This window comes from Molothrus aeneus, chromosome 15, assembly GCF_037042795.1.
Source record: "Molothrus aeneus isolate 106 chromosome 15, BPBGC_Maene_1.0, whole genome shotgun sequence".
In the NCBI taxonomy this organism is placed as follows: Eukaryota; Metazoa; Chordata; class Aves; order Passeriformes; family Icteridae; genus Molothrus; species Molothrus aeneus.
Genome location: NC_089660.1, coordinates 17357680 through 17385105, shown reverse-complemented (window position 1 = coordinate 17385105; position 27426 = coordinate 17357680). Strand labels below are relative to the sequence as shown.

Below are 27426 nucleotides of genomic sequence, written 5' to 3'. Positions count from 1 at the left end.
CCATGTTGCCCCGCGGGAGCGCGGACAATGAGCGGGGCGCGGGCGGCGGGTTGGCGGCGCGCGGTGCAGCGGCGCTCTCGCGAGAGCACGGTGAGCGGCCCCCACCTCTCGCGAGAGCCCTACCGGCTGCGCCTCCTCCCCGTCCCCATCCCACACCCCACATCCCTTTCGGCGGGCGGGGCGGGCGGTCCCGGCCAGCGGCGGGAGCGGCGCGGACTCACCGGCGATACCGGAGTCGAGCGGGGCGGCCGCCGCCGGGCACGTGAGCAGGCGGGCAGCGGGCGGGCGTGCTCTCGCGAGCGCGGCGAGGCGCGCGCGGGGCTCGCGCAACCGCCTCAGTCCCTCTGTCCCTCCCTCAGTCCCGCCGTCCGTCCATTCGTCCGTCCCCTTTCCCCCGCCGCTGGCGCCGCACCGAGCGGGAGGCGCCGCCGCCGCCGCGTTCCGTCCCCGCCGGCCCGCAGGTAGGAGCGGCGCCGCGCCCCCGGCCCGCCGCCATCTCGGGGTCCTGCGGCGGCCGCCCCGCCGTGAGGGGTGGGGGGCGAGGCGGGAGCGCGCGGCGGGGGGGCCACGGGCCGGCGCGCGGCGGTCACGCGCAGGCCCGGCCCGGCCGGTGCCGCGGCCCCCGGGGCGCCCCCGCCCGCCGCCAGCCGGAACTGCGGCCGCGCCGGGCCCGAACAAAGCCCCGACCCCCCCGCCGCGGCCCCCCGGGCCCGGGAACTGCGGCTCCCGCTCGGCCCTCGGCGCTGCAGCCGTGACCCGGCTCCGCCGCGCTTCCCGCTGCCTGGAGCTCTCCCTTGCTCCCTGCCGGCTCCAGCCGCGGCCTCGCCGGCGGCCCCGTTCCTCCCTCCTTCTTTAACCTCTAAAGGCCGTTAGAGCCTAACACTGCTGGTTTTGATGCCCATCTGGCCTTAAGAATTAATGAGTTGAGCAACAAGAATCCTGACAGTGCAGGCAGCCGTTTGACCCCTCTTTCTACTCAGTTTCACTTTCATATAATTCAGGCTGTGCTTACAAATCAAGCTGCGGGGGTGGTTTTTTTCTTCCTGTGGTGGATTGATAACGTTCCATTTCTTTAATGTACACACTCTGCTTCCAGAGTCAGAGTAATGAGATACAAAGTTCACCTATTCTGAAAACATCCAGAAGTTGAAAAGAACTTTCTGGGAGCCTGAAAAACTGCTTTGTTAAATGATAAATGAGGCATTTATGCTGTTGAAAGAAAGCTGAACCATCCCTCAGATTCCAAGTGTGTGGCTGTTTTTCTTTCCACGATGCAGACCTTTGGGAAAAAAGTATCCAGTAGTGGTTGAAACTGCTGAAGGATCTTTATTCTTTTTACTCAGCCTTAAATTCTTCAGGTTTTTTGAACTGTAGGTGGTCCTGATTTCCTGGAGTCAGATAAGTAGGGAGCAGCTCTGGTCGAAAATGTAAGTTTCTTAAAGCAGTCTTTGTAGTTCTCATGGGGAGAAGAAAAGGGTGCATTTTCAGGAGCTCCTTTACAAAGAATCTATTGATCCAGTGATTTAATCTTCTCATATTTGAAACGTTAATATTTCAATTTTTCAATGTGCTAAAATGTTAAATTGTTTTTATAACATGTAGTGGAACACACTAAGGTTTTTATTATATTCCCAAGAAATTAGTGAACTTCTGTCTTGAATTTTATCAAAAAAACTTCCCAAAATGATTCATTACTGAATTCTGAGTGAGGATACTGGCACTCAGACCTTGGATGTGTTTGTGAAGTGATAAGCCAGTGTTTGTACTTCTGCATTGTGTGCTTGGTGTTACATGCATCCTGAAACTAAATGATGGGAAAAGAACCCCAGAGCAATTCCTATATATGTCCTTAAAATGTGGATATCCATGTTCCTAAGGATAAAAACTGAAAATCAGTTCAAGAGGAGGGAAGATGAGTCAGTGTTTGGGGCCCCAGACTGAAGTTTGGTATAGCTGTTACATTATAACCACTTGGTTTACTCAGGAATAAACTGCACTTAAATAAAAACACTCATTAATTGGGTGAGAAATTAGGAAAAGCTGTGTGCTGCCCTTTGCTGTGACTTGCACATGTCTCTGCTGAGAGATTTGGTGAATACAAAGGTATTTTATAATGTAATACTCAACAGCCTTCTGGGTGGCTCAACAAATCTGGGGGAGAAGCTGTTGCAAGCAGAGCTGCAATGAAATTATTTCCATTCAGTTTGTTCATTTATGAGGTTTTTTTTTTTTCAATGCTGCTTCCTTTCTTCATCAGCTCTCTGAGTCAACAAGTCTTGAAAACAAAAGCAAATACTTCATAATATTTCTGAACTCATTTAGTTTGTGAGTGTTTAAGTACCATATTGTGCAGTCATAATTTCAACAAAAGGGTTTTTATTTTGAGCACTGAACCAGTGAAACAGTTCTTTGATTTTTCTCTGCAGCTAGAATACTTCTTGCAACTTCAAGCAGGATTTCAGCTGGGAAAGACCAGGATTTTATCCCAGCCCTGGAACTGCCTCAAGGCAGATGGAAATTCAGGTTACCAGATCAGAACACACAACTGTTCTGTGTGAGGTTTTTCTTTTTTTTCCTTTTTAATTTTTTTAATGGTAAAAATTGGTCTGTGATTTGTTCTGGAGTTGGTGTCAGAATTTTGGTGTCTCAGGGGCTGTTGGTCCCCCCACCTGCTGGGAATGAAGGAGGATTGTGTCATTGTTGTGCATGGGGGCACAATTGTGTTGCTGGAGTTTCCCAATAAAATCCCACAGCATTCACAGAGACTCTGCTTTTGGCAGAGCCCCTCTGTTAGTGGCTCCGTGGAGCTTTCTGGAGCTGCAAGAGCCTGTGTGCACCTTCTTACTGGAGAGTGGGGGTTCTGAAGGGTGTCCATGGGATTTAAAGCAGTAGAAAGGAATGGCTGGAAGCCATAGAGGTGTTTGTGGTGTGGTCACCACAGTGACAACAGTTACCTGTTTTCTCTGGTACTTCTTTCCCTTTCAAAAAATACATGGGTTTTGCCTTCTTTCTCTTTTGTTCTTGAGTCTTCTTTTTTCTACTTCTGTTTCTGTAAAGGAATAAATGCACTTTTAAAATACACCTCGTACAAAAGAGGCCTGGTTGAATTTATTAAATCATATAATGAGCAGAAATAGGAAAGCAACCTCTTTTATGTTCCTTTTTGCATTCAGATGTTGAAAACTGTAAGTTCTTTTAAGAGTCTTGATTGCTAAACCAGTCATTTTAATTCCCCATTTGTAAATATGCCTGTTCAGATGTCACACTTCCCTGTTCTGAAGCAATCCTCTGTTACAGTCACTTCAACTCTCAGATTATTTTGTGTTCCTCTGATCAAGGAACTCCCTGGGATGCAGATAAACATAATCCTAAGAACTGAAACTCCTCCAGTTGTTGTGCCTGAAGCAGAGTGGTTAATCTGTGCCCAGAAAAAGCGTGAGTCCCGTGTGCCAGGTGCTCCTGAAGTTTCATGAAGGGCATGACCTTTGAGGTGGCTTGAACAAGATGAGTGCTTCTCTTGCATGTGGAACAGCTCTATTAAATAACCACTTTGAGTATTGGGAGCTGAAATGAGCAAGAATCTGCATTTCTCTGAGGCAGCTGGGCAATTCCTCCTTTGCCTTTGGACAATACAGTAGCCTTTTCTGTATTGTCCAAAAGTTAATCCCTTGGATTTGAGATCTATTGTACTTGGTCATTCAGCAACTAGACAACATCTGCTTCTAATTTCCTTGCAAGTTCTTGGTTTTGCTGCCATTAATTCTCAGAGCAGCTGGGGGGCTGTGTGTCCAAATTCCAGATCTCTTCCTTCAATAGCCCTTTTTGCCATGATGTGCTGGAGCCAGTTTTGCCAAGGAGCAGAAGAAGTGTCCCATGGCAGAAGGGATTGCCACACAGAGTACGATGCATAAGAGAGGAGGGAGAAGACCTATAGACATTTATCCAAAGAGCAGACTTCCAAAAACTTCTGTGGTACTTTTTTCCCAAGGGTGTATGGTCTGCAAAAGCATTGTGTTGTTACAAAATGAGGGTGTGCTTTTCAGCTTGTAGATAATTTCAGGTTTTTACCATAACTGGATTTATTTGTTCTAATGCAATGTGTTTTGAAGTGAAAGTGAAACTGACTAGAAAGTGACAACAGTTACTTTTCATTTTTAAGTCTTTTATTCTGTAAATAGTGGGAGAGGAATGGGTAAAAGATGAGTTCTTTTAAGAACAAGATTAACATTAAAATTACAGTAACTCTGCATAAGTTAAAATCCCCTGAGAGTGGCAAAAGGAATAGGGAGCTGGGGACTTATTTTCAGCCTATTTGTGTTCCATAAAAGGTGACAAGCTGAGGTTTTTGTGTTCAGCCTGATCAATATATTCCAAAAATTCACTGAGTTTAACTGTTCTCAGGTCAAACTTAATATTGGAGCAAGAGTTCATAAGCTTTATTGAAAAGATATGCTCAGATTTACACTAAGAGAAAAACCTTCTAGAGTGTTTGAAAATCAGCCTCATTTTGGGCTCTGTTTGATAACAGTGTACTCTGTAGGATTCAAATTCCTTATTTTTGTTGTCTGCCTTTATAGAACACTCTTTTGCAACTTGTAGATACAAATTGTTTTCATTGTCTGCATTTGTCTGGAAATCTAATAACATTTTGACTTTCAACTTATTTCAAGATTGCTTGATATTATATATTTTCAAATCTTAATATGGCCAAATTTCTCCCCAGAGATCTTAAAAAAGGTGTACCTGAAAGCCTGTCTGTTCCCAGTTAGCTGAAATGACATGGAGAACAAGTAGCATAACACTTTGAACTACCTCATGTCTGGCTCTCGAGGCAGCTCTGTTCAGTCCTGCCCATCTTGTTGCTGTGACTCAGTTGATGGCACCCTCTCTCAAAAGCTGGCCCTGCTCCATGGGAACCTGTCCCTATCAGATACTGGCATGGAATCATCAGCACAGGAAGTGCTGCCTTAGGATCGCGTTAAACCTGACCCTGTGGAAGTTAAACATCCTTGGTGTGAGGGTAGAGCTCTTCCCCACCTCTTTCTGTTGTCTTAAAGGATGGGGCTGGTTAGGAGTGGAGTGCAGCAGCCGTTGCAAGATGAGTGGTGTGATAAATAGTGGTTTTTTGAGGATATTCAAACTGGTTAATTTAAGTACTCAATTACCTAATTGGATGTAGGGTATTTCCTGACTAGCACCAATTGCCAGCTTGTGCTGTGTCTTCATCATACACTTGTCTTACTGTCCCACTTCATGCTTTTCCATAAGATTGTCCCTCTCTCTGTCTTTGTCTTGGTTATTCTCCCGTCTTTCCTATTTTTATTTTCCCTTTGCCCCTTCCCTGGGTGTTTGCAGCTGCAGGAGCTGGGTGTGGTTCTGTGGAGCTCTGGAGTGGGGTCTCAGCGTGGCACCATCAGGTCCTGCAGCCCTGGTCCTGCCAGGCCAGGGTGCCGTGGGGTTTGTTCCCTGCTAATCTCTGCAGCAGCACACAATGAACTGCCAGTTGACAGATGTGACAAGAGGATTAGGGAGCATTTGTTCAAATAAAGGGTGTTTTTCAAAATTGCAGAACTTTCCTCATTTAGTGGAAACTTGAATAATGTTGGTCCTTGCACTAACAGCAGGACACAGTGAGCCCGTCCTGACCACAGGGGTATCTGTGGAATTGCTGCTGGGTGAGGCTCAGAGAGCCCTCTGGAATACCTGATTTTATTTAGAACCCAGTAAGTTCAGCTTCAAACCCTTCTGAAAGAGGGTGAAGGAACTAGGAAGAAATTCAGGCGTAAAAATTGAATGAGTAAGGATTAGCTTGTAAAATTGTCATAAAAGTACGTCAAAGAATACTGAATGAATATAAGATAAAAAGCATGGTACCCAGGTGAATATTAGAGTTCCACTCTGTTTGAACTCAGAGTCTTGATTTTTACAATGTAGCTCTTCGGTGCTTTCTGTTCAGGTGTTCTCCAGTGTGGCCCCCTTCTCTGGGACATCTCCCTTAGAATTCACCTGGTATGCTCCCCTGTGTTCTTGTGTTACTGTTTTCCTCTGAAGCTTTCTGCAGTGTTTTCCTGTCTTCTGCCTCAGAACTTTCAAACTTATTTTCATACCCATGTTTCTCAATCTCTTATTCTTACCAAATGTCACACAGTTAAGTTTCCTTTTAATGACTCCAGCATATTTGAATCTTAAAAATGTAGCTGAAATTATTTAAATGCATTGATAACAGAGTATGTAGCAAATTGTATAAAGGAGTTCGTTTGCAAAGGTGGAGTTGTGTGAGTTCTGTGTGTTTTGTGTATTTTTCAGGGAATCCTTTTTTTTTTTTTACATAAATGCATAGTTTTGTAACATGCTGCTACTGAAAAAAAAAACCCAAGTGCTTTTCAGCTTTGTGCACTGTTGGAACAGGCTGTGTATTGAGCAGGCAGTGGGGCTAGAGACCTCTAACCTTGACCTTTTTCCTTCTCTTTCCAGTACAAGAGCCATTGCCTTCTGCAGAGCTGGTCCCTTCAAGGAAAAGTCCTTGCTTTCATTTTGTCCTTTCCATTCCTCCCCAAATGTACCTGTTCTCTTGGGAGCTGACTTCCTTTGCAGCTGTGCAGCCTGTGCCTGTTTCTTTTCCCAGTGGTTGTGTGTTTGATGTGCTCCTCGGTGGCACTGCTGGAGAAGCAGAACTGCTCTGCCCACACGGGCAAGGGCTTTGCAACGTCGGGGACCCAAGAGCAGATTATTCCTGCTGGAATATTTTCACATGTGTTGAATTGCTTTAAACTTTGTGTATCTGTTCCAAGGCTGGAGGAGGATGGGGTGAAGTATTACAGTTATTTCTGCTCTGCCCTAAAAGAACATTTTATGAAATATATTCATTGCAGCATGCTGTGGCTATTGATAGACTGTTTAGTTAGAACTTTGTGTAAATGCAGTTGAGCCTAATTTTGGAGTGCTAGGTTAGTATTTTATTTAGTGGGACACCAAAGAGTCACCTCTCTCTTGTGAGCAGTGTTTTAGGATCTTTAACTCCCACAGGTGGTCACGGTGTCAGTGCCAGCCCCAGGCCGGCAGTGCCGCTGGGATGTGGTGCCATCTCCTGACTCACTGGGGTCTCTTCCTGCAGGAGCAGGGTTTTCCTTGGGTCTCCCATCCCAGCACTAAGCCTGACCTTGTTTAGTTTGAGGTCTGAGAGTACAGGCTGGTGTGTCACAGCTGCCATGTAACAGAGCAAAGAATCCCTTCAGAAATGCTGTTAGCAGTGTAACTGCAATTGGAACAAGAGGTCTTGTTTACTTCCTGCAAAATGTAAAACTTGTTTTTCTTGTTCACATCTGTCTTCACATCAGTAATTGGAATTTTACTGCGTAAAGACTGAATATTATGTTTGGTCTTATTTACAGATCTTATAGCAGAAACTTTTTGCCCAAACTTCAGTTACTTTTAACTTCCTTTCGTCCTTTTCTGTGGTGCTAGAGGTTTCATTTTCAAATATGTGTTATATGCCAAAGTCATCTTGGATTCTGTGGGCCTAAGTTTTTTGTGTTCTTCTCACAGACACAGTACAGTAATGTAGGGTGTGAATAAAGCCATTAACCAGAGATCAAGGCTTACATGTCAGTAAACTTTATAGATGCTCTCAGACATCGCAAACTTCTGAAATTCACTTTTCTTCAGTGTGAAAGTAGCTTTTTGTGGAAGAAGAGTAGTATGTATAGGAAACACTACTGTATTTTTATCTGCAATAATATATGTAGGTTCTGGGTACCTCTTGAATCTGTTATGTGATAAAAGCCTTGTAAGATTGAGATCTTTAATGTTTTTTTTAGCTCAACATGATGCATAAGTTTAAAACTGCATCTGTTTAAAGGGATTTATGACTAAAACTGCTTGTTTTTCTACAGAATTGTCTGGTGTTTCTCAGCTTGAAGAAGATCTGCAGTCATTATTGATCCTCTTTCTTGGCGTTACCGTTTTTGAAGTGAAGTTTGCCTAGCTTTCTAGTGTGAGCTCTCTTTGCAGCCATCTTAAAAAAAAAACTAAACAAAAAGAATTTTTTGATCCATAAAGTAGACAAGCTCTAGTCCTACAATGTCCAAGTCATTCCAGCAGTCATCTCTGAGTAGGGATTCACAAGGTCATGGGCGTGACCTCTCTGCAGGAATAGGCCTTCTTGCTGCTGCTACCCAGTCTTTAAATATGCCAGCATCTCTTGGAAGGATGAACCAGGGTACTGCACGCCTTGCTAGCTTAATGAATCTTGGAATGAGTTCTTCATTGAACCAACAAGGATCTCATAGTGCACTGTCTTCTGGTAGTACCTCTTCCCATAATTTGCAGTCTATATTTAACATTGGAAGTAGAGGTCCGCTCCCTTTGTCTTCTCAGCACCGTGGAGATGCAGACCAGGCCACAAACATTTTGGCCAGCTTTGGTCTGTCTGCTAGAGACTTAGATGAACTGAGTCGCTATCCCGAGGACAAGATCACTCCTGAAAACTTGCCTCAGATCCTTCTACAACTTAAAAGGAGGAGAGCTGAAGAAGGTTATGGTAGAGATGGCAGATCATCCACACGGGAACCACCATACAGAGTACCTAGGGATGATTGGGAAGAAAAAAGGCATTTTAGAAGAGATAGCTTTGATGATCGTGGTCCTAGTCTCAACCCAGTGGTTGACTATGACCATGGAAGTCGTTCTCAAGAATCTGGTTATTATGACAGAATGGATTATGAAGATGACAGATTGAGAGATGGAGAAAGGTGTAGGGATGAATCTTTTTATGGTGAGACTTCGCATAACTATCATAAATTTGACAGTGAGTATGACAGAATGGGTCGTGGTCCTGGTCCCGAGAGATCTCTCTTTGAGAAAAAGAGAGGTGCTCCTCCAAATAGCAATATTGAAGACTTCCATGGATTCTTACCGAAGGGTTATCCCCATCTGTGCTCTATATGTGATATGCCAGTTCATTCTAATAAGGTGAGTTATGCACCAGATACTTCTATTTTCCTTTACGTTGTAGTATCTGTTCTGTTTTTACCTATTTCTTTAATTATTTCTATGGCCTGGTTGCTTTTGAAATGATCTGAAAGTTGGTTTGAGAGTGAAAAAGGCACTTGGTTTATTTGCAAGGTAATTGTTGACAAACATTGTAAACCAGGGCTTTACATTAATGTATTTTATTTGCCCAGATTGCTTAACTTCAAGTCAAACAGCTGTCATCTACTGGGATATCTTGTTTATATTTTACATCTACATGTTCTCTTAACCACAAACATCTGGCATTCAAGCAGTTTTGGGGTGGGTTTTGGTATTTTTTTGTTGGTTTGGGGTTTTTTTGCAGTGTATCTACTGTGCCATTCAGGAAGCTAGTTTCAGCTCTCCTCCACATCTGTCTTGATTGCTGATTTATATGTAGTTAAGATGCATTCTTGCACAGTTCTGCTTTTTCCCTGTCCAGAGGGAAAGAGTTAATGTAGAGCCCTGGAACTTATTTGCAAAAGTAAAAACCACGTGTTAGATTAGCTCATTCTTGCCTTTTTAATTTCACTTTAACACTCTATCTCATACTATGGCTGAAATTTGTCGTCATTTTTCTCCTTTTTTCACAACTTTCTTAGAACACTTCAGACTCACTTTTTATTGTCACATGTTGCATCTATCCCTGTAGACTCTCCGAGCAATCAGTCTGCTGTTGCAGTATCCTGCTCTGTGTTCCTAGTAGTGTTCTTTACTTGGCTCACGAGTAGAGTGGATCTTCGGGTGTGTTCGGTGATGCTGAAACTTCCCTCTTAGTTATCCACGCCTAGTGCAGCTCTGCAAAGGGAGCAGGTTACTCAACATGATTCAGATGGTGTTTTCAGAGCCTTCTCACTTTCACCTTTTCCAATGTACTCATCTTGCTGATTTCCAGTATACTAGGCAATTTAATTGGCTAATTGGCTAATACAGTGCCCCTCTTGTCACAATTAGTGGCTAATTAGCTTGAAGGCCTTCAATTGAAAACATAATACATGCTGTTACTGTAAAATTGATACAATGTGGAATTGCTGTTACTAACCATTTCTTTACAGTTACCTCTCAAAAAGTGCTGTTCTGTACATCTGATCTTTTTGAAACACAAGAATTATTCTTTCCCTGCAAGGAAAGGATCAAACCAGTTCTAGAGCACACGCTGTATGGCTCCACCTGATCTGACAGTTTATGAACTTGTGTTGCTTTAATTACTTTTGATATAAAATACAGTAATCCAGGTTTCTTGTCTCCTGTATTTGACATTTATTTTCACTAAAGTTTTAAGTGTTAACAGTTTAGCTGCCATGCTCAGTTCTGTAAAAGGACTTCATTTGGTTAGATTGAAAACATTAACTTCTGAGGCCCTTGAAGATGGCAACCAGTAATCCTGTAAGTAGGGGTCTTTTTAGCTCTTTATTTTAAAGGCTCATGACTCTTAGTGTGCTTTGGAGTGCAGATCTAATGAAAGGATATCCTCATGGAAATACCTTTCCAGGTATGAGAAATACCAAATTCTTTTAACAGCATAACCTAAATGGCTGACCTCTTCTGTAACATGTAAAACTTTTTTTTCTTTTTAGGAATATACTTTGACTTTAAAACTGCTAGTGCACAATAAAATACTTGTGGTTGGATCATCTGGTTCTTATGACCCAAATCGAGGCTTTATTTCTGATTTCAGAAATCATGTCACCACAAGAATTTTCTCTTTCTCTCCTTCTTTCCTCTGCTTTGCATACCCAAGCATTACACAATTCCTTATTTTGTGTCTCCCACAAAATCAAATCAAGTAAAATATTACTTCAAGTAATCTGATTTGAGCCGAAATGTATGGAAAGCAGAAAGGGAATGCTTTTCATAGCTGGGACTATGTAAATTTATTACTATAGTAACAAAATCTCATTTTCCCCACCTCCAAATAAAAATATCAGTGATTCTTAAAAGTGTTTGATCAAGCTACGTGTGTTTTAAATGCAAGCAAGTTGTTAAGCATCCTTAGTGTAACTTAAATTGGCAGAGTAGTCTTCTAGTGGATTTTTTTTTAATTTTAGTGATGTTCTTAATTGCTTCTTTAATTTGATGTGTGTATATTTTAAGACCGAGTTTATTTTCTGTCTGTGAAGTAAATCGTGCCCCAGTTACTTCAGGCATTTTGTCAATCCTGATCCCTTTATCAGGGAATGAGGTGTTAGATGTGGAGGGATTGTTTTCCTGCCAGAGACAAAGGCTGATGCAACCCAAGCAGATGAATTTGGAGGTGAAACGCTTGAACCTGGTACTTCTCAGAGGGAGAACCTGGCTGTGGCCCTGGGAGAGGGCTGGCTAAAATTAGCTGCTCCAGGGTGGCCTCATTTTCTGAGGAACAGAGTGTCCTCTGGCTTGCATCAACCGAGCTAAAGGGGAATCTGGATTTTCAGAAACTCAGTTCAGGTTTTCTCTCGCTCAGCTTGGAGCCTTTGTGTTAATGAGTTCCTGTAAATACAAATAATCTGGTGCCTCAAAACCCTGGGGAGGGGATGCTTCCAAATGGGTGCAGGCAGCGAAGGGAATCCAGATTAAGAATTGTGTAATAAAAAGTTAATGTGGATGAGCTGCCATTGTTCCCTGGGGGAGAAGAAAAATCCGAAGTTACAATCACACCCCCCTTTTCTGCCAATTTAAAAGCATTTTAATAGAATTAAATCTCCCAAACTTTGCCTGTGGTTTGCAGATGACTTCTACATCAGTTTTGTGTTGAGACAGATTCAAAGCATGTTATGTCTGGTGGAACCAGTCACTGAGGCTTTACTGACTATGCCCCTGAATTTAGAGGGGTTTGAGGTTTAAAGGACTATTTTCAAGAGTGTAATGCTAACACTTGGTAGCAGGTACTGAACTGAAGAAACTTTGTATTGAATGGTTCATAGATTTTATATTTTTGGTGGGTATTTTTCATCCTAATTGCCAGCCTATTTATAGTTGCAGAGCCTACATCTTGTGCAGTTAACAAGAAAAAGTGGTGCTCTCATTTTACATCTTGCTAAAAGGGATGACTTCATCTTGCTCCATGTCAGGAGCATCATGGAGTAATATTGTAGTACTTTATGAGAGACTTTAAATCCAGATTTTTCTCCTTTGTAAGAAGTGCAGGGTAGGCATTTAACATATGGAAATACTACAGTGAGCTTTGGGAATGTCTCATTGTATCCAGGACTGCTGTAGTGTGGCAGAGACCAAAAATCTGGAAAGATAAGGGATTAGGCAAAAATCCTTTGTGGGTGCTGAGCAGAAGCAGACATTTAAGAAGAGCCACATAAAGCAGTTGCCAGTGCACTTTGTGTTCATAGTTGAAAATGTGGCTGATAAGAAAAAACCTTCAGTTGGAGAAAACCTTCAGCCCCAAGGTTCTTGAATAACTCTCCCCCCTGTTTATCTCTGCTGGTCCTTTTCTTCCCTGAGGAGCAGCAGAGTGAAGGTCAGGCTGTGGCTCCCATATGTGCAGCTGGGAAACTCCAGAGCTTCTGTCACTTCACAAATGTGAATAAAGCACAGATTTGTGCTCTTACTTGTAAGAGTATAAAAATACAGAGATCAGGCACTAAAATAAGCAACTCCCTTTGTAGTTAAAATGGTCTGCAGAGAAAAAGTAGAAATGCCTCATTCCTTTCTAGTGCTTAAACCAGAACCAGGAGGAGGAGTTTTACCTGGATGATATGGTTCAATTTCATTACTTCTCCTTTGTACCATCTTGGTTTAGATCTGCTTTTTTCCTTTATTATTCCCCTTGAGTGGTCATATATTTTATATTTCACCTATATGTTTGTAGTTTGTCCTAGCTATGCACTTAGGTTCTTTTAGTCTTTCCTTTCTGAATTCCGTGCAATTTCTTGGCCTCTTTATGGTTCTAAAAATTGGAGTCTTACTTCATATTAATCTGTAGAAATCTGAGGAATGAAGCAGAGTAGAGGAAATTCTGCAATGCCTGAAGACATACAAAGAGCCTTCAGTTCCAAAGGCTGCCATGGCCCTCTGTGCCTGGGCTGGAGTTTTCCAGGGAGCTTTGCAGGCAGGAGCAGCCCTGTTCCCATCAGGCACCTTTTTAGCCAGGTTAGCAGGGAAGAGGTAGGTCCAGTGTCAGTGTCTCCTCAAAGCAGCACCACAGATTCCATTCTGTATGCATCTGCAAAACTGCAGCTTAGCAGAGAAGACACTGCTGTAGGCCATGACTTTGTGGGAAGGACTGCCCTGTGTGGCTGCTAATTGTGCCTTGTTTACTTTGCTGCAGGAGTGGAACCATCACATCAATGGAGCGACTCACAGCCGCCGCTGTCAGCTGCTGCTCGAAATGTATGAACTGGAAGTACAGTAACTGGGGAGGAGGGCTCAGCCTGGGACAGCACTCAGGCACAGCCTGCCATTCCTGGCTGTCCTGTGCAGGGCCAGGAGCTGGACTGGATGATCCTTGTGGGTCCTTTCAGCTCAAGATGTTCCCTGATTATAAATTACTGCTGCACAAAGCAAGTTTAGAAAACTTGCTGCAACTTGGAGCATCTTCAGGACAAAAAGGGATCCTGGTTCATAGCTTTGGAATCCTACTGATGTATATGTAGCAGTTGAGAATCTGTTGTAATTGTAGTTGTTGATACCACTTGTACATTTTTGTTGTAAAACCAGCAGTTCTGCAAGCAGAGTAGGGAGCTTGTCCTGAAGAGCAGCATTTCTGTCAGGGCTGTCATGGCTCTGGCAGTGGGCCTGGAGTGTTGCCTGTGCTGCAGCTGTCTTACACCTCCAGGTACCGCTGCTTGTGTTACACAGCTAGAGGAGATTGCATGTTTCTTACATTTTCTTTTAATTTTGTTTCTTTTAAGATACCCAGAATGGAATCCTGACAGTGATTCAGGACATGGAATGTAAGTAGTAATTAATTTTGAAGTATTTATAATTATTTGAAGCAGAGGGAGTTCCTAACATTTTATGTGAAACAACACATTTCATTTGGTTCAAATGGATTCCTCCCTTTGTTGTCCAGCTGATGTCCAGCAGTAAAAGTAGCCTGAGTTGTGTGCATAGAAGCTGTGCAGAAATTAGGGTGTTTTATCAATGTTTCTTGGTTTAAAATGACAGTGTGTTTTCTCCTCTTTCTAGGGGTGATCCCTTTATGTTGCAGCAATCCACAAACCCTGCACCGGGAATTTTGGGACCACCACCACCTCCATTCCACCTTGGGGGACCTCCTGTTGGGCCCAGAGGTAACCTCAGCAGGCACCTGCCTTCACCAGGCTTAATTTCTAGCTAGGCTTTTTGTGGGGTTTTTTTAACTCTTGTTTTAATTTGTCACTGGTGTTCTAAAACAACAAAGGAAAATGTTTTTTCTCAGCACTTGAGCTAAAATACTTTGGCTGTGGTGGGACTAAAGAGTGGTACTGAGTTCCCACACTTCACCTTTTTGCCAACTGCCAACTCCCTATGGCTGTTGATTTTTAACTGAGATTAATCTACATGTGTTGAGTGCTTGGATTTTTTTTTCCTATGTAGGAAGTTTTTCTATCTGTCTTCTGAGTAGCTACATGTTGGTGCAGTTTTCTGGTAAGAATTCAGTGTCCTAAGTGTTTTTTCCCCCTATTTTCAAGTGAACATGAGAAATAAATTGGAATAGAAGTGAGAAGTGGGAAGATGGATGATGCAAGCCTCTTCCTCTCAGGAAAGGAGGCTAAGAATCAGATTCTTCCTACCTTTTAGATAGTTCAAATAACTAAAAGAGCAAAACTAATTAATTTACCTGGATATCCTGACAGAGTACAAATATTTTACTTGTTTACTTACAAATACAAATACTTACAACATTTTTTTACACAATTTTTTACAACTATTACACTTTTTAGATTATAGATGCATTCATACTTTATTACATGAAAATAACATTAATTTTTCAGACTATCTCAGATTTAACTGTAGGCCAAACTATTTGAAAGGGGGTTTTGTTTGTGTTTGGTTTTTTGGATTTTTTTAATGGATATTGTGATTGAATTGGTGATGTTTTAGAACCTGAATCCTTAATTGTATAAAGAGTGTCTTAGATAAAGAAATTTCACATCCTTTGTGTATAAAGAAGTTTCCTCTGGCAAATCTTACTTAAACAGGAGGTATTTTTTTCCAATGGGCTGTACTTACTCTCTGCTGTTCCTGAACAGCAATAAATGCAGCTCTTTCTCTAATGTTAGAGTGAAGAGAAGGAGCAGGAATTAGGACCCCAAGTTACAAGAGCTCTGAAATAAATAAAAAGCCTTTTTAGAGTGCAATGAAATAATTAGATTTTAGAACTTAATCTCACTCTGGTATTACAAGTGACATATCTTTTAAGAACTCGTGATGAGACATGTTAATCCCAGTCTTACAGGTTGAACTAAGCTTGTTCATTCTTTTAATTTCTTAAAGGAGCTGGAAATGGAAATATGCAAGGACCCAGACACATGCAGAAGGGCAGAGTGGTTAGTATTGAATTTTTTTCTTTTTTTTAACTCATGTTTTTGTTGTATAATATTTCTGTGTTTGCTTAAGGTGTGGATTTTGTTTGTTTAAATTATTGATTGTCTTTAGAAGTGAGATTTTTTAATTTGTGTGGAAGTTCTGAAACTTTGGCATGAGACTGGGAGTTTGTTGTGTTGAGTGCTCTACAAAATATTTATTCCAAAACTGTACAGAACTTCTTTGGAGGTTCTCTTCATGATGAAGCTGTGGGAAGTGAACTTAAGGAAAGGCAGCTTTGGCATGGCAGGCATACTGCTCTGGAAATCCATAGAAATTCTGTGCCTTTTCTGGTTGCATCTTTTGGTCACTAGGGAAGATAGATAAAAATAGTTTTTAAAACTGTAACACTTACACCAGCAGAGCAGAACCTTGGCAGAATTTTAGGTTTGCTGGTACTCAGGATTTCTCATGCTGTGTGCCCATGCTTTGTGTCTAACAGGAAACAAGCAGAGTTGTGCACATCATGGATTTCCAGAGGGGAAAGAACCTGAGATATCAGCTGCTGCAGCTCGTTGAACCCTTTGGGATAATCACAAATCACCTGATTCTAAACAAAATCAATGAGGTAAGGTTGGGTCCCAGGGCACTGCTGGGGGGCTGGCTGGTGTGTCTGATGGGCTTCCTGTCATTGTCTGAGCTTTGTTTTTGGAAAAGGACTTGCTCAGCCACCCACTGAGATGCCACATCTGTCATCAGGGGCATGTGGGAAAGGAAAGGAAGGAGGAGTGTGTTTCCAGCAATGCTCATTTCTGCATTTTCACTTATATATTGGAAAATCCTCCTGGTTGGTTGTTCATTGCTTTCTCAACAGCACCACATTCTGCTCTTGTTTGAAAACTATCTGAAAACTTATTTGATCTTAGTTTGTATTATGGAGTGTGTCTTATTTTGAGGTGTGAAAAAAAGGAATACCGCAGAAATGGAAAAAGCAGGAAGCAATTGAATGTTTTGAATCCAAATCTAGGTGGAATGTAAACAAACAAAATAGTTCTGTTTGTGCACCTAAATAAAGTGTCTGCCAAGTTCTGCAGGTCAGTTCATGTTGTAACCAAAAAGCAGTTTTCATTTCTGATGCAGTTATTTTTAAAAGGAAGCATGGAAGAAGAGCTTGAAAATTTGAAACAAAATTAGATTCCTGAAAGAGCAGCACTTAATTCGATTTTGTATGATTTCAGGCATTTATTGAAATGTCAACCACTGAAGATGCCCAGGCTGCAGTGGAATATTATTCAACAACACCTGCCCTGGTGTTTGGTAAACCAGTCAGAGTCCACTTGTCACAGAAATACAAGAGAATAAAGGTAAAACCCTTCTGCTTTTTTGAGCATTGCCTTACTTTAATCTGGGCAGTCACTGTTATGAGGCTGCTGCATTTTAGTTATTCCTAATTTCTGTACTTTTCAGTGCATCAGATTAATCAAGGAACAGTCACTAATATATATTTTCTATATAGGTCTTAAAAATGTCTTTCCCTTTTAATCTTAGAAACCTGAGGGTAAACCTGACCAAAAGACTGAGCCACCAAAGCCAGAACTTGGCCGTGTGATCCACCTGAGCAACTTGCCCCACTCGGGCTACTCTGACAACGCCGTGCTCAAGCTGGCCGAGCCCTACGGGAAGATCAAGAACTACATCCTCATGAGAATGAAAAGCCAGGTGACTGCAGGGCAACCCTGGGGCAGGCCTTGAAGGAGGGTTAACTGGGAAGAAATTACACCTTCAGCTGGGGCATTGTGGGCTTTGTGCTCTGGCATAGGTTTGGAAATGAGCCAGAGTCTGTCTAGGTCAGGGGTTTGCTTTGGAGCTTCCTGTGAGATGTCGCTGGAATATGAGCTGCTTTAAAAACAGAAAAAATGTATTTCAGCATGGAGGTTTAATTACTGGATTATGCAGATTCCTTCACAGAGCCTTGGGATTGTTTTCTTAGGGCTGAAAAACTATTACCTATGAAACATAAATATATTCCACCGTTACATGTTTCTTTTATTTACCCTTTATTTTTCATTCTTTAAAACTAAACAAAAGCAGTCCCACTGTGCTTTTCTAGCTTGGAAGAGAAAGGTTTGAAGACAGACCATTGCATGTGTATAGTGAAATGCTTTGGATGTGCATGGACACGATTTCTATAAATATACAGGAGTTTAAACTATTTAGCTCTAATTTTTTTTAAGCTTTAATGCCCCAGTTCATTGCTCTCTTGAGTAAAAAAGAAAGTTCTCCTGCTCTTACAAAGAGATGGGTGCCTGAATCCCCTAATGCCACACTTGAGAAGTGAAAAATTACTAAACTATTGTGTGACCCCTAGGAAGTCCTCCCTGACCTTATTTCACTGGAAAAACAAAATCCCTTTGCTGTCTAAGTTGGCTGCTGAAACAGCTTTCAGTTTTTTGGCAAGGATACTCCAACCCAGATGTGTTTGTTTAAAGCTCATTCAGCAGCCTCATGAGATCTCCTCACAAAGCTGGAGGGAGCAGCAGTTGCTGCCTTTCTGTTTCAGCCTTCTCTCAAAAACCAAAAACAAACTACTGAGGTAATCTCGCAGCTTCCCTGAAATTCCCAGGTACATAAGCACTAAATAAGAGTTTCGTTGTCCTGATACTTTTTTATTTAAATCATATTTTACTTTATGGTGACTTTTGGCAGATTATTTGAATGCCTGTTTAATTTCAGAGTTCTGAGTGGAAAAGCTGGGGTTTGTAGAGCACTTGGGTAAATGTTAAAGTGTTTGGTGAGGATGGATGTAGTTGAACCTCGTGATTTTGTTTCAGTATTTGGAAATGCTGTATTTTAAGTTAAATCACTGCCTGGAAAAGTGTTGTGTGTTTCAGAGTCCTTTTTAACGTGTGTTTTAATCTTTTCAGGCCTTTATTGAGATGGAGACCAGAGAAGATGCTTTGGCCATGGTTGAGCATTGTGCCAACAAAGCGCTTTGGTTCCAAGGCAGATGTGTGAAAGTGGATTTATCTGAAAAGTACAAGAAACTGGTGTTAAGAGTAAGGACTTTTTTAATTGTAGTTGAAGATATAAAGGGAAGTAGATGACAGCCATTCCTTATTGAAAACTCAGTGTTGCATGTAAAATTGAACAGTTGGCTGTGATATTTTCTGGCTCCTCAAGTGCAGTCACTTGGCATGAGTGTGGTGTTATGAGACAAGTTAAAGGATATTCCTTTCAGATTAAACAAAACCCAGTTACTATAATTCAGATTTTAGAGTAAATTACGTAGATTTTAATTAAAATTACTCCATTTAGAACATTCTCTAATGTGGGATCCTTTTTCTTTCCCCTTCATCTTTGAAAATGAAGGTTTGTGAAAAGTTAAAATGTATTAGAACTGCACCTCTGCCTGTGCAGCTGATATAAAGGAGGGAAAGGTTGACTGAAGGGGTTTTTTACATAACACCAGAGTAATATTCATGCAATTATAGGTGGTTCTTCATCAGACTGTGACAGTAGGTAGAAAACCGAGAGGAGGTCAGCTGGTCAGAGCATGGTGCTGATAATGCCAAGATTGTGGGTTCAACCCTTTTGGGCCATTCACTGGAGAGCTGGACTTGATGATCCTATGGGTCCCTTCCAACTCAGAATATTCTGTGATAATAATAAAGTCCTGTGATAATGAAAATAGGAGAAATCTCAGCTGTCAGGCTGTCTCCTAGAAACATCAGCTTTGTTGTGGAGCTTGAAGAAATCTTACTGATGCACATGGTAGTGCAGCAAAATGAGCACTTAGTGGCAATTGGAATAGATTTCCTTGTTACTGCCTACAAGTGACATTTCCTGTTCAGTAATTCATAAACAAGTGAAGTGATGGGAGTCTGCTAAAGGTTTCCACTAATGATGGAGAAAAGTACAGCTTAGGACTGATCTGTGCCACTGCCTGCACTACATGCTGTTGGTTCATAAACAAACCAGGAATTGTATGTATGTGAATTTTCTGGAGCAGGATGTCCCATTTGTTTTGTATTGAATAATTACTGTGAATAAAGGCAGGGGATTTCTAGGTTGGTCAGATCCTGTCTGACATGAAATAAAGGTTTACTGATCAGTTTGTGGGTGGCATGGACAGAGTTCCTGGCGGTTCATGTAGCTGGAAGCACTTGGCTGGATTGGATTCTGGTCTGAATTAATGCTGCAGCAGTTGTGGAAGTCATAGTCTGCTGTGACTCACAGATTTTTAAAATTTTATTTTAGATTCCCAACAAAGGAGTTGAACTGCTGAAAAAGGATAAAACCAGGTAATTTCTTATTGTTAAAGCATGATGTTGTTCAAAGGAAATATGAAAATACCTTATGCAGAGTATAGAAACAATACCAAAGAGTCAGGCAAGCTTTGAGATCAAATGGCTGGAGCTTGTGCCCAGAGATTAACTGTTTCAAATATGCTACCCACCCTCTTCCTCTAATGATGGAGATTTCACAGCCTCTTCAGGCTCCAGGAAATCTTTTGCAGTCCCTAATTAGCCTTGCCTTCCCTGCAATTTAAACCCACAAGCAGTTGTCCTGTCTTGTAAGGATAATTCCTCCTTGGAGCAGCCTTTTGTATATTTGAAGAATGATGTCCTTCAGGGTTTCCCTCAGCTTTCCATTTTCTGAACTGAAACACAATAGTTTCCAGGCTTGTCTAAAGAAATATGATCTTTTTCTTTAGTAATTTCTGGGCTGTCTCCAGGTTTACAAGCAGCAATGTTCTTTGTTCTTTACAGAAAGAGAACATATTCCCCAGACAGCAAAGATTCTCCCAGTGATAAGAAGTCCAAAACAGAACCTGCTCAGAAACCTGAAAGTGGCAATACAGAAGAAAAAGTGAAAGAGGAGAAACAGGAGGATGCTGCTGAGCCTTCAGGTGCCAAAAGTGGGGAACAGACAGAGCAAGATGAGCCCAGTTTACTCCTGGAGTCTGAAGATGAGCTGCTGGTGGATGAGGAAGAGGCAGCAGCACTGTTAGAAAGTGGCAGCTCAGCAGGAGAGGATGCAGATGTTGCCAATTTAGCTGATGTGGCTACTGAGGAAAAAAAGGACACACCTGATGATGCGACTGTAAAAACTGAGGGGAATGCTGCAGCCACTCCAGCAGCCAAGAAAAAGCTTAAAAAGGTAACTCACACAGTGAGCTGCTGAGTGGGGGAAGCCCAGGCTAACTTAGGTAGCACACCATGTACATTCTGGTGCAGGCCTTCCTCTGTGGGTCTTTAAAACACCTGTCTGGAGAGGAACAGGTGTTAGGGCTCCTGTGAAGAAAATGGAAGATCTCACTGGGTGTGACTTGCACATGGATTCAGTTATAGGTCCCTGATTCTGTTTTGACAGAAACTTTGGTTCTGGGGCTTCTACCCTTGTTGCTTGCTGGGGATTTGCTTGCTTTTCACCGTCTTTTTGATTAATACTTAGCCAGGAACTGTGTTCTCTCAAGCAGTTCCTCAGCAAACTGTCTGTAGTTACCCATGAGCCAGAGATGATGTTCAGAAACTAATGGACTGGGGACTTGAGGCTAATCTGGGCTTGGACAGAATTGCATGTACAGCTACACCTTAAACTGAGGGGCAGGTAGGGGCATCTGCAGTTAGCCAGGGCCCCTTTCCCACTGGAGAAAGACAAGAAATGTTTTCAAGATGTTTCCAGTCACAGGCTACTTGCTCTGAATTCCCTTTTTCTCACCACATCATCCCACGCTTCTGTGGTTTTTATGTCCTACCTGCTTTGTTAATCACACTCAGTTCTGTGGAGTAGTGTGCAAAGTTGTAGTAATTTGTTGACTTGGAATGTTGTTTTGCAAGAAAGGCATGTTCCTAATTAGTGAATGAGATATGCATGGATCTGAGTTTTGGGGGATCCTTGTCAGGAGCCTGGTTAATGGTGCTGAAATGGATACTGGCCATGCAAATGGCATTTCCCAGTTTTCTTAGTGTTCCTTATTGGTATGTGGGCATTGGCTGTGATAAACTGCTTCAGAGCCAGACTTCATTCCTTGAAGACCCACGTTCACAAAGGTGATGCTGCCTCAGTCCTGCTCTCAGTTGCTGTTAAGTATGTGGAAGAGTGGTATCTCAATATCAGCAGGAGCATTTCCAAAAATTCCAAATTCAGACAGTCCCTCAGAAGAGGGAATGAAACCTGGATTTTCAGAGGCTTTCACAGTTTGGGTGGTTGGTGGCTTTGGGTTGGGTTTTGTTTGGTTTTGTTTGTGTTTTAGTGGTTGTTTTAATGGGGATGCTCCAAGCTTTCTACTGGTTGAAAAGAACTTTTAATTCTTTCTGATGAACTTTCATATCATTAGTGGAGACAGAATAGTTCTGCTAAGGTTTTGCCTTCTGTTCAGGCCATGAATTCAAGGATCTTACGAGATTCTCAAATAGAAACAAAATTTATGCACTCCAAAATTACTTTCACTTAAGGTACTCACGTTAAAAGAACTTTCATCTTGAGAATTTAAATGGTTTTGGCTCTGTTCTTAAGTTGAAATCATGTTGCTGTGCTGAAGCAGTGGCCACCCCTGATGCAAAAAAAAACCAAAAAAACCATTGTGGAAGGGAACCCTTGATTTGGGAGCAGTGGGGTACAAAAAGAGCTGGTTAAACCTTGAGTGACAGTGTGAGTGAGCGAGGCAGCTCTCGTAGGAGGAGTTTGGAGAATGTGTTTGTGCTGTAAAGCTCCGGGGGTTTGAGGGGAGCCCTCAGGCTGAGCTGACCCAGCCCCTTGTCCCCGCAGCGCTACGTGGGCGGCTTCCCACGCAGCATGGAGGGCTTTGTCACCCTGGACGAGGTGGGCGACGAGGAGGACTCCGACCACCAGAAGCTGCGCAAGTCCGGGCTGGCAGCCAAGGCTGCGGGCAAGAGCGAGGACAGCCTGGCAGAGATCAAGGTGGACAAGATTGAGGAGCCAGAGCAGGAGAGTGAAACGTTAGAAAATGGAACGAAAAGCGAAGAGAACGCCAAGGCTGAAAATGTTGAAGCTTCTGATGCTGCAACAGCACAGGATACTGAGAAAAGCACCCAGGAAAACACAGACCCCCAGGGCGAGCAGGAAACAAAGAGTGTTCTGGAGAAACCTCTTGTCCCAGATGAGTTTAGGATTGGGCCATACCAGCCAAACATTCCTGTTGGTAAGGCTGTTTCCATTTCTTTTCCAAAATGTCTCTGTGCATCGCAGTAGCATTTCTCATTTCATCTGACTTTTATTTTTGGCAATACATTGCCCCATAGCCTTTCATTTTAGGGCTTTCCCCTCCTTCCCCTTCTTCACTCCTGCCCTAAACCCAGTATTTTCTTCCTTTTTTCCTTCTTTTCATAGAGTTTTTCATAACCCCTTCCTTAGGCAGAAATTGACAGAGGTATCTTTTAGCAACACAAATTCAATTGCTAGCACAAAGCACAATAGTGGTAATAGTTCAGTCCTATCAAATACTCCAAAATGATCACAAAACGTTGTGAGATCTTGAAGGACCTAATAAAATGGACCCTTAATCCAAAAGGTTGATTTTTAAATTAAAAAAAAACTGCACATATTTAGTTACTACTAGGCCCCTCCTTGACTAAACTAAAACAGAGACTTTTAAAGATAAAGCAGCTTTTAATGTAAAGTGAATTATGGTATTAAGATTTAGCTGAAATGACATATGACATTAAAAGAAATGATGTAGAGTAGATCTCTTAGTTTATTTTGTGGTGTTTACTCCTCTAGGTGTGAATTATGTGGTACCCAAAACAGGGTTTTATTGCAAATTGTGTTCCCTGTTCTACACAAATGAAGATGTTGCAAAAAAGACCCATTGCAGCAGCCTTCCTCATTATCAAAAGTTGAAGGTAAGGCAAAAACTTGTTCATTTTAAATGGCTTGATTCTTTCTGGGGAATAGAGCTCAACGAGACCGGACTGAGAATAAAAATACCTTTCAGGCAGTGGAAATTGGCTTACTCACTTTTAACTCTAGATAGACCTCTCCAAAACGTCATCTTGTGAAAACAATATGCAGAATACACAGTTTAAAGAGTGGCTCCAGCATTTTTTTTTATCTTGTAAATTTGGATTCAAGAGGGAATTCCAATTGGAACAAGGCCAGGCCTAGAAGTAGTGATGCAGAGTAAATACAGATGGCCCAGATCCCTTCCAGTTGTCCCTTTGAGAGTGCTTTCAACCAATCAACAAAGCTTAAGGTGAAGTTTTTTTATGTTTAAAAAAGGAAAAACCTTTGCAACTTCTGATTTTGTGAGCACTTTTTCCATTTTCTAACTGGATGAGGTATCACATGATTGCATGGCATGAGTGACAATGCTGCTGCTGTAACCTCATACTGTGAGCTGAAAACATGACCTCCAGGAAAGGGCAATCCCAAAGGAATTCTGATAGTCCTGCAGTGTCACATTAATGCATTTCAGGGCAGTTGATCCCTGAGCTGAAAGCAAACCCCAGGGGCTCCACAGAGAAGGAGAATTTGGCACCTCATAATTCAAACATTTGCCTTCTTGGAGTAACAGGGAACCCCCTAAATAAACAAAGGACCCAGGAAGGCAGATGGCACAAAAATTGTCACCAAACAATACCGTGAAGGAAGGAGTAGGTCAGAAAATCAATTCCCATGCAGGATCTTGTAGGAAGAAAATTCACCTCATCCATCACCATAGTGTTTTTTTCTTTTTTTTCCTTGGTTTTTTTTTTCCATTGAGGTACCTGCTTATGGGACATTAAAGCCTTGATGTAAAAAGGGAAGGGGGGAAAATGCTAATTTGTGAGCTTTATTACTTGAATGAAACATGATTTGCTTTGCTTTTTCCATGGCAGAAATGATCAGTGAGCTGCTTGTGGGTGATGGTGTGACTGTGGTGGGGTTTGGAATTGGGGAGGGAAGGGGGAATGCAGCTTTTGTTTCACAGTGACACTTGCTTGGAGATGGAAGTCTCCTTTGCTTGGAGAGCTGGGAGAATGAAATAGGTGAATTGATGTTGCTGCCAAATGTCATCATAGTGGTACCAAATTCCTCAGACTTCCAAATTAACCCTTCTTCAGGGAGGGGAGATACTGAGCAATTGTGTCCCTGCCTCTCTAGAGGGCAGATTCCACCCAGGTAAGTGGCTCAGTCATGTCACAAGTCCATGACAAAAGGGGAAGGAATTCCCTTGGCTTGCCAAGGAGAGCTCCACTCCAGGGTGGGGAGAAGTGCCAGCCTCGTTAGTTATGACCTTTGCAATTGCAATTGATGCTCACAGATTTTAAACTTGGAAATTGGATTTATGTTTCCGTTCTTTATCTTGTGCCTGTGAGAAACTTTAAATATATCCCCAATATAACTGGTTTCTTTCAACAGAAAATTCTGGATAAAATGGCAGAAGACTTCAGGCAAAAGAAAGAAGGTTAAAAAGAAGGAAGGATGTAAGGAAAGCGTGGCTTTGTTTTTAATGTTAATCTTTTTTAAAAGCAGTACAAGTAGTAGATGGAAATACTGTATTCTTTTTTGTTTTAGTGAGATACAGTAGGCATTATAGGTCTGTTCATGTGTTAAATGTTGTAGCAAAAAGCATATGCAGTTAAGTTAATGACAACAGTTTGTTCTTAATGTGAGAATGGCAACAACTTTTCATTTGACACTTCAAGCTATTACAGAAAAAGAAATCTTGCACCCTTGTGGAAAGCTCATCTATGAGAAGAAAACTGCGTTTAAATGAAACTTACTACTTTCAAGCTTCAGAAATTGTCTTTCAATTCCATTCTGAATAAAAAATGAAAAGTTATACTGTATTTTATTTTATCTAGAACATTCCGTATTTTGGTCTGAGCCTAGCAGCTGTTTAATTTTGAGTGTAAGGCTGTCATTGCATTTCACTTTGAAAAAGTCGTTAAATGTAAGTTGCATTTTTAAATGTTGAATTGCAGTTTCTTTCAATGTCACTGCTGTTATCTATAGCAAATAGGAAAATTAGTGATTAGTCAGCTTTTACAATTTTGTGATTTTTTTCCTAAGCTCTTGCTAGACTTTCCTATTCAGCTATTCCGTGTATTTTTAGTGAGAAGTAAATGCCCATTCTCTGACCAGTATTATTTCCTCGAGCTCTTCCTGCTTTTACTTGAATCTCGTCGCTGTCGTACATCTCTGGTATATCAAAAGCAGCATTGGAGTCCCAAAAGGGACAGAGGTATCTTTATATTCTTCACATGGAAGTTTTCATACCTGCATTTTAACACCATTTTTTGTTAAAACCTGGTTTTGTCAAGACTCTTTAGAACTGTGCATTTAATGTACCTGCACATGTGAGATGTGAACAGGAATTTGCATGTGTAACCTGTGTTTATCTGTAGTTTTTGTTATTTACTGCTTATTTGTGACTTCAGGTTACTAAAGTGATTCCCAATAAACAAAGCTAGACCACAGTGATTTGTTAGAGATGTTTGGCATGTTAACCAGTGTGTCTGCTGAACTGTATCCTATGTCATGTCACCACACCAAAACTCAAGCTCTCTTTTTAAAATGTGCATGTTTTTAACACCTTTGCTTCAGCAGCTTCCTGCATAACTCTTCTTTCTCTTCCCTAAACCCTCTTGCATTTCCAAACAAATTAAAATATCACTTGTTAAAACCCTGGTAGGTATATTCTGCTGACACTTTTATTTCTGGAGATTTGGGGTGTTCTCATCAAAGCTGAAGCCACATCCCATTCATGCAGACAAAACAGACTGGGGCCCATTCTTCCAGCCTGAGCCTCCACCAGTGAGGATCTGGGGCTTGGAAGGGGTTTGGCATGCAGGAGGCTGAGTGCTGCTGAAGTTAAAATGTCCTTCGTTAAGCAGGCACACCCAGCAGACACAGGACTTTGTGTTGTGTGCAAGTCAAGCCTCGAGAACTTGTTTTTCCAGCTGTGACTTTGTGTTGCACCCTCACCCGAGGGGTGCAGTCCCTCACAGAGCTTGAGCCACCTCCAGCGAGGGCAGCAGGTTCTGTGGGGGCCTGGAGAGGGGAGAAGTGCTGAGGAGCAGCTCCAGTGCAGGGTTTGTTGAAATAGCACATCCAAATTAAAGTTTTACCATGCAGTGACTCATCCCTGTACAGAGAGCAGTTACTGCACTGTACATGACACTCATTAGTATGCAAAGTGATGTTTGGGTTTGTAGGAAATGGATTAAATGTCAGGCATTGATAGAATCTTAAAGCTTTCTGATGCCCCTGAAAGAAATCCCAGGCACCAGCAGCCCTGCACTTGGAGCAGAACTAAGTCACAAGGATGGGCTTGGAGCCCCAGTTAGGTGGCATTTGTCACTCATCTGTCCTGAGACGCTGTTGAGTCCATCTGCCTTGGCTGTAGACCAGGCACCCCTTCTCTCTGAGGGGGGCAGATAATTTATTTCCAAGGTCCTCTAAGTTTCCTTACAATGTTCATTTAAGGTTAATGTATCAAAATACTACATTCAGTTTTTAAAGTAGCCTTTTGTTAGCTAGTACTCGTGCTGATCTTCTAACTTGTGTGAGTGCTGACCTGTGTACAGGTAAACATGTACATCATGTTTAGTTTTTACATAAACATAAAGCATTCCCAGGTGTGAGTGATTTTAGGGTGTTTTTACATGTCAGAAGTTAAATCAAACCCACTGCTTCTGCAGAGTGTCTTCTGTTCCCATGCAGAGGTCAGGAAGAATAGAGCCCTTAGGGTAATTTGTGAGGAAAAGGTGCCAGAAAAACCTGATCTTGAGAACAGATTCCAGACGCACACGTTGGTGTCATGAGCTGCTTATTTGGGAATAACTGCACTGTGGAGGGTGAGCAAAATTCCAGAGCACAAGGGTGAGTGTAAAATGTCAGGCTCTGCTTCAGGCACAAATTTCAGCTGTAAGGAGTAACCTGGAGCCTGCTGTCCCATTGCTGTGGGGAGTGAGTAGAAAGAGAACTTATTCCAGGTGAGAAAACCACATCCTGCTGGATTTGTAGAGT

At 42.0% G+C, this 27426-nt stretch overlaps 1 protein-coding gene across 4 annotated transcripts; it reads left to right on the top strand.

Annotated features, from left to right (window-relative positions):
- Positions 1-25874, top strand: MATR3 (matrin 3). 4 transcript variants are annotated; one of them, XM_066560477.1, is made up of 15 exons: positions 32-90; positions 7893-8970; positions 13271-13332; positions 13854-13895; positions 14131-14234; positions 15421-15473; positions 15953-16078; positions 16689-16814; positions 16999-17169; positions 18375-18506; positions 19708-19751; positions 20220-20610; positions 22222-22615; positions 23194-23315; positions 24814-25874. In XM_066560477.1, the coding sequence occupies exons 2-15, from the start codon at positions 8080-8082 to the stop codon at positions 24862-24864; spliced, it is 2709 nt and encodes a 902-aa protein (XP_066416574.1). In that variant the 5' UTR covers positions 32-90; positions 7893-8079; the 3' UTR covers positions 24865-25874. The 4 variants fall into 4 exon arrangements, with proteins under 4 accessions (XP_066416577.1, XP_066416574.1, XP_066416576.1 ...); XM_066560476.1 differs by lacking the exon at positions 32-90 and adding an exon at positions 269-461; XM_066560480.1 differs by lacking the exon at positions 7893-8970 and having other exon boundaries at positions 1-90.
- The last annotated feature ends 1552 nt before the right edge of the window (positions 25875-27426 follow it).

Bases quoted from the DNA above. Each gene is read 5' to 3' on its own strand.
- MATR3 (XM_066560477.1), top strand. From the start codon at position 8,080: ATGTCCAAGTCATTCCAGCAGTCATCTCTGAGTAGGGATTCACAAGGT. The intron at 8,971-13,270 runs GTGAGTTATGCA...ACTTTGCTGCAG, and splicing joins TGCCAGTTCATTCTAATAAG to GAGTGGAACCATCACATCAA. The intron at 16,079-16,688 runs GTAAGGTTGGGT...GTATGATTTCAG, and splicing joins TTCTAAACAAAATCAATGAG to GCATTTATTGAAATGTCAAC.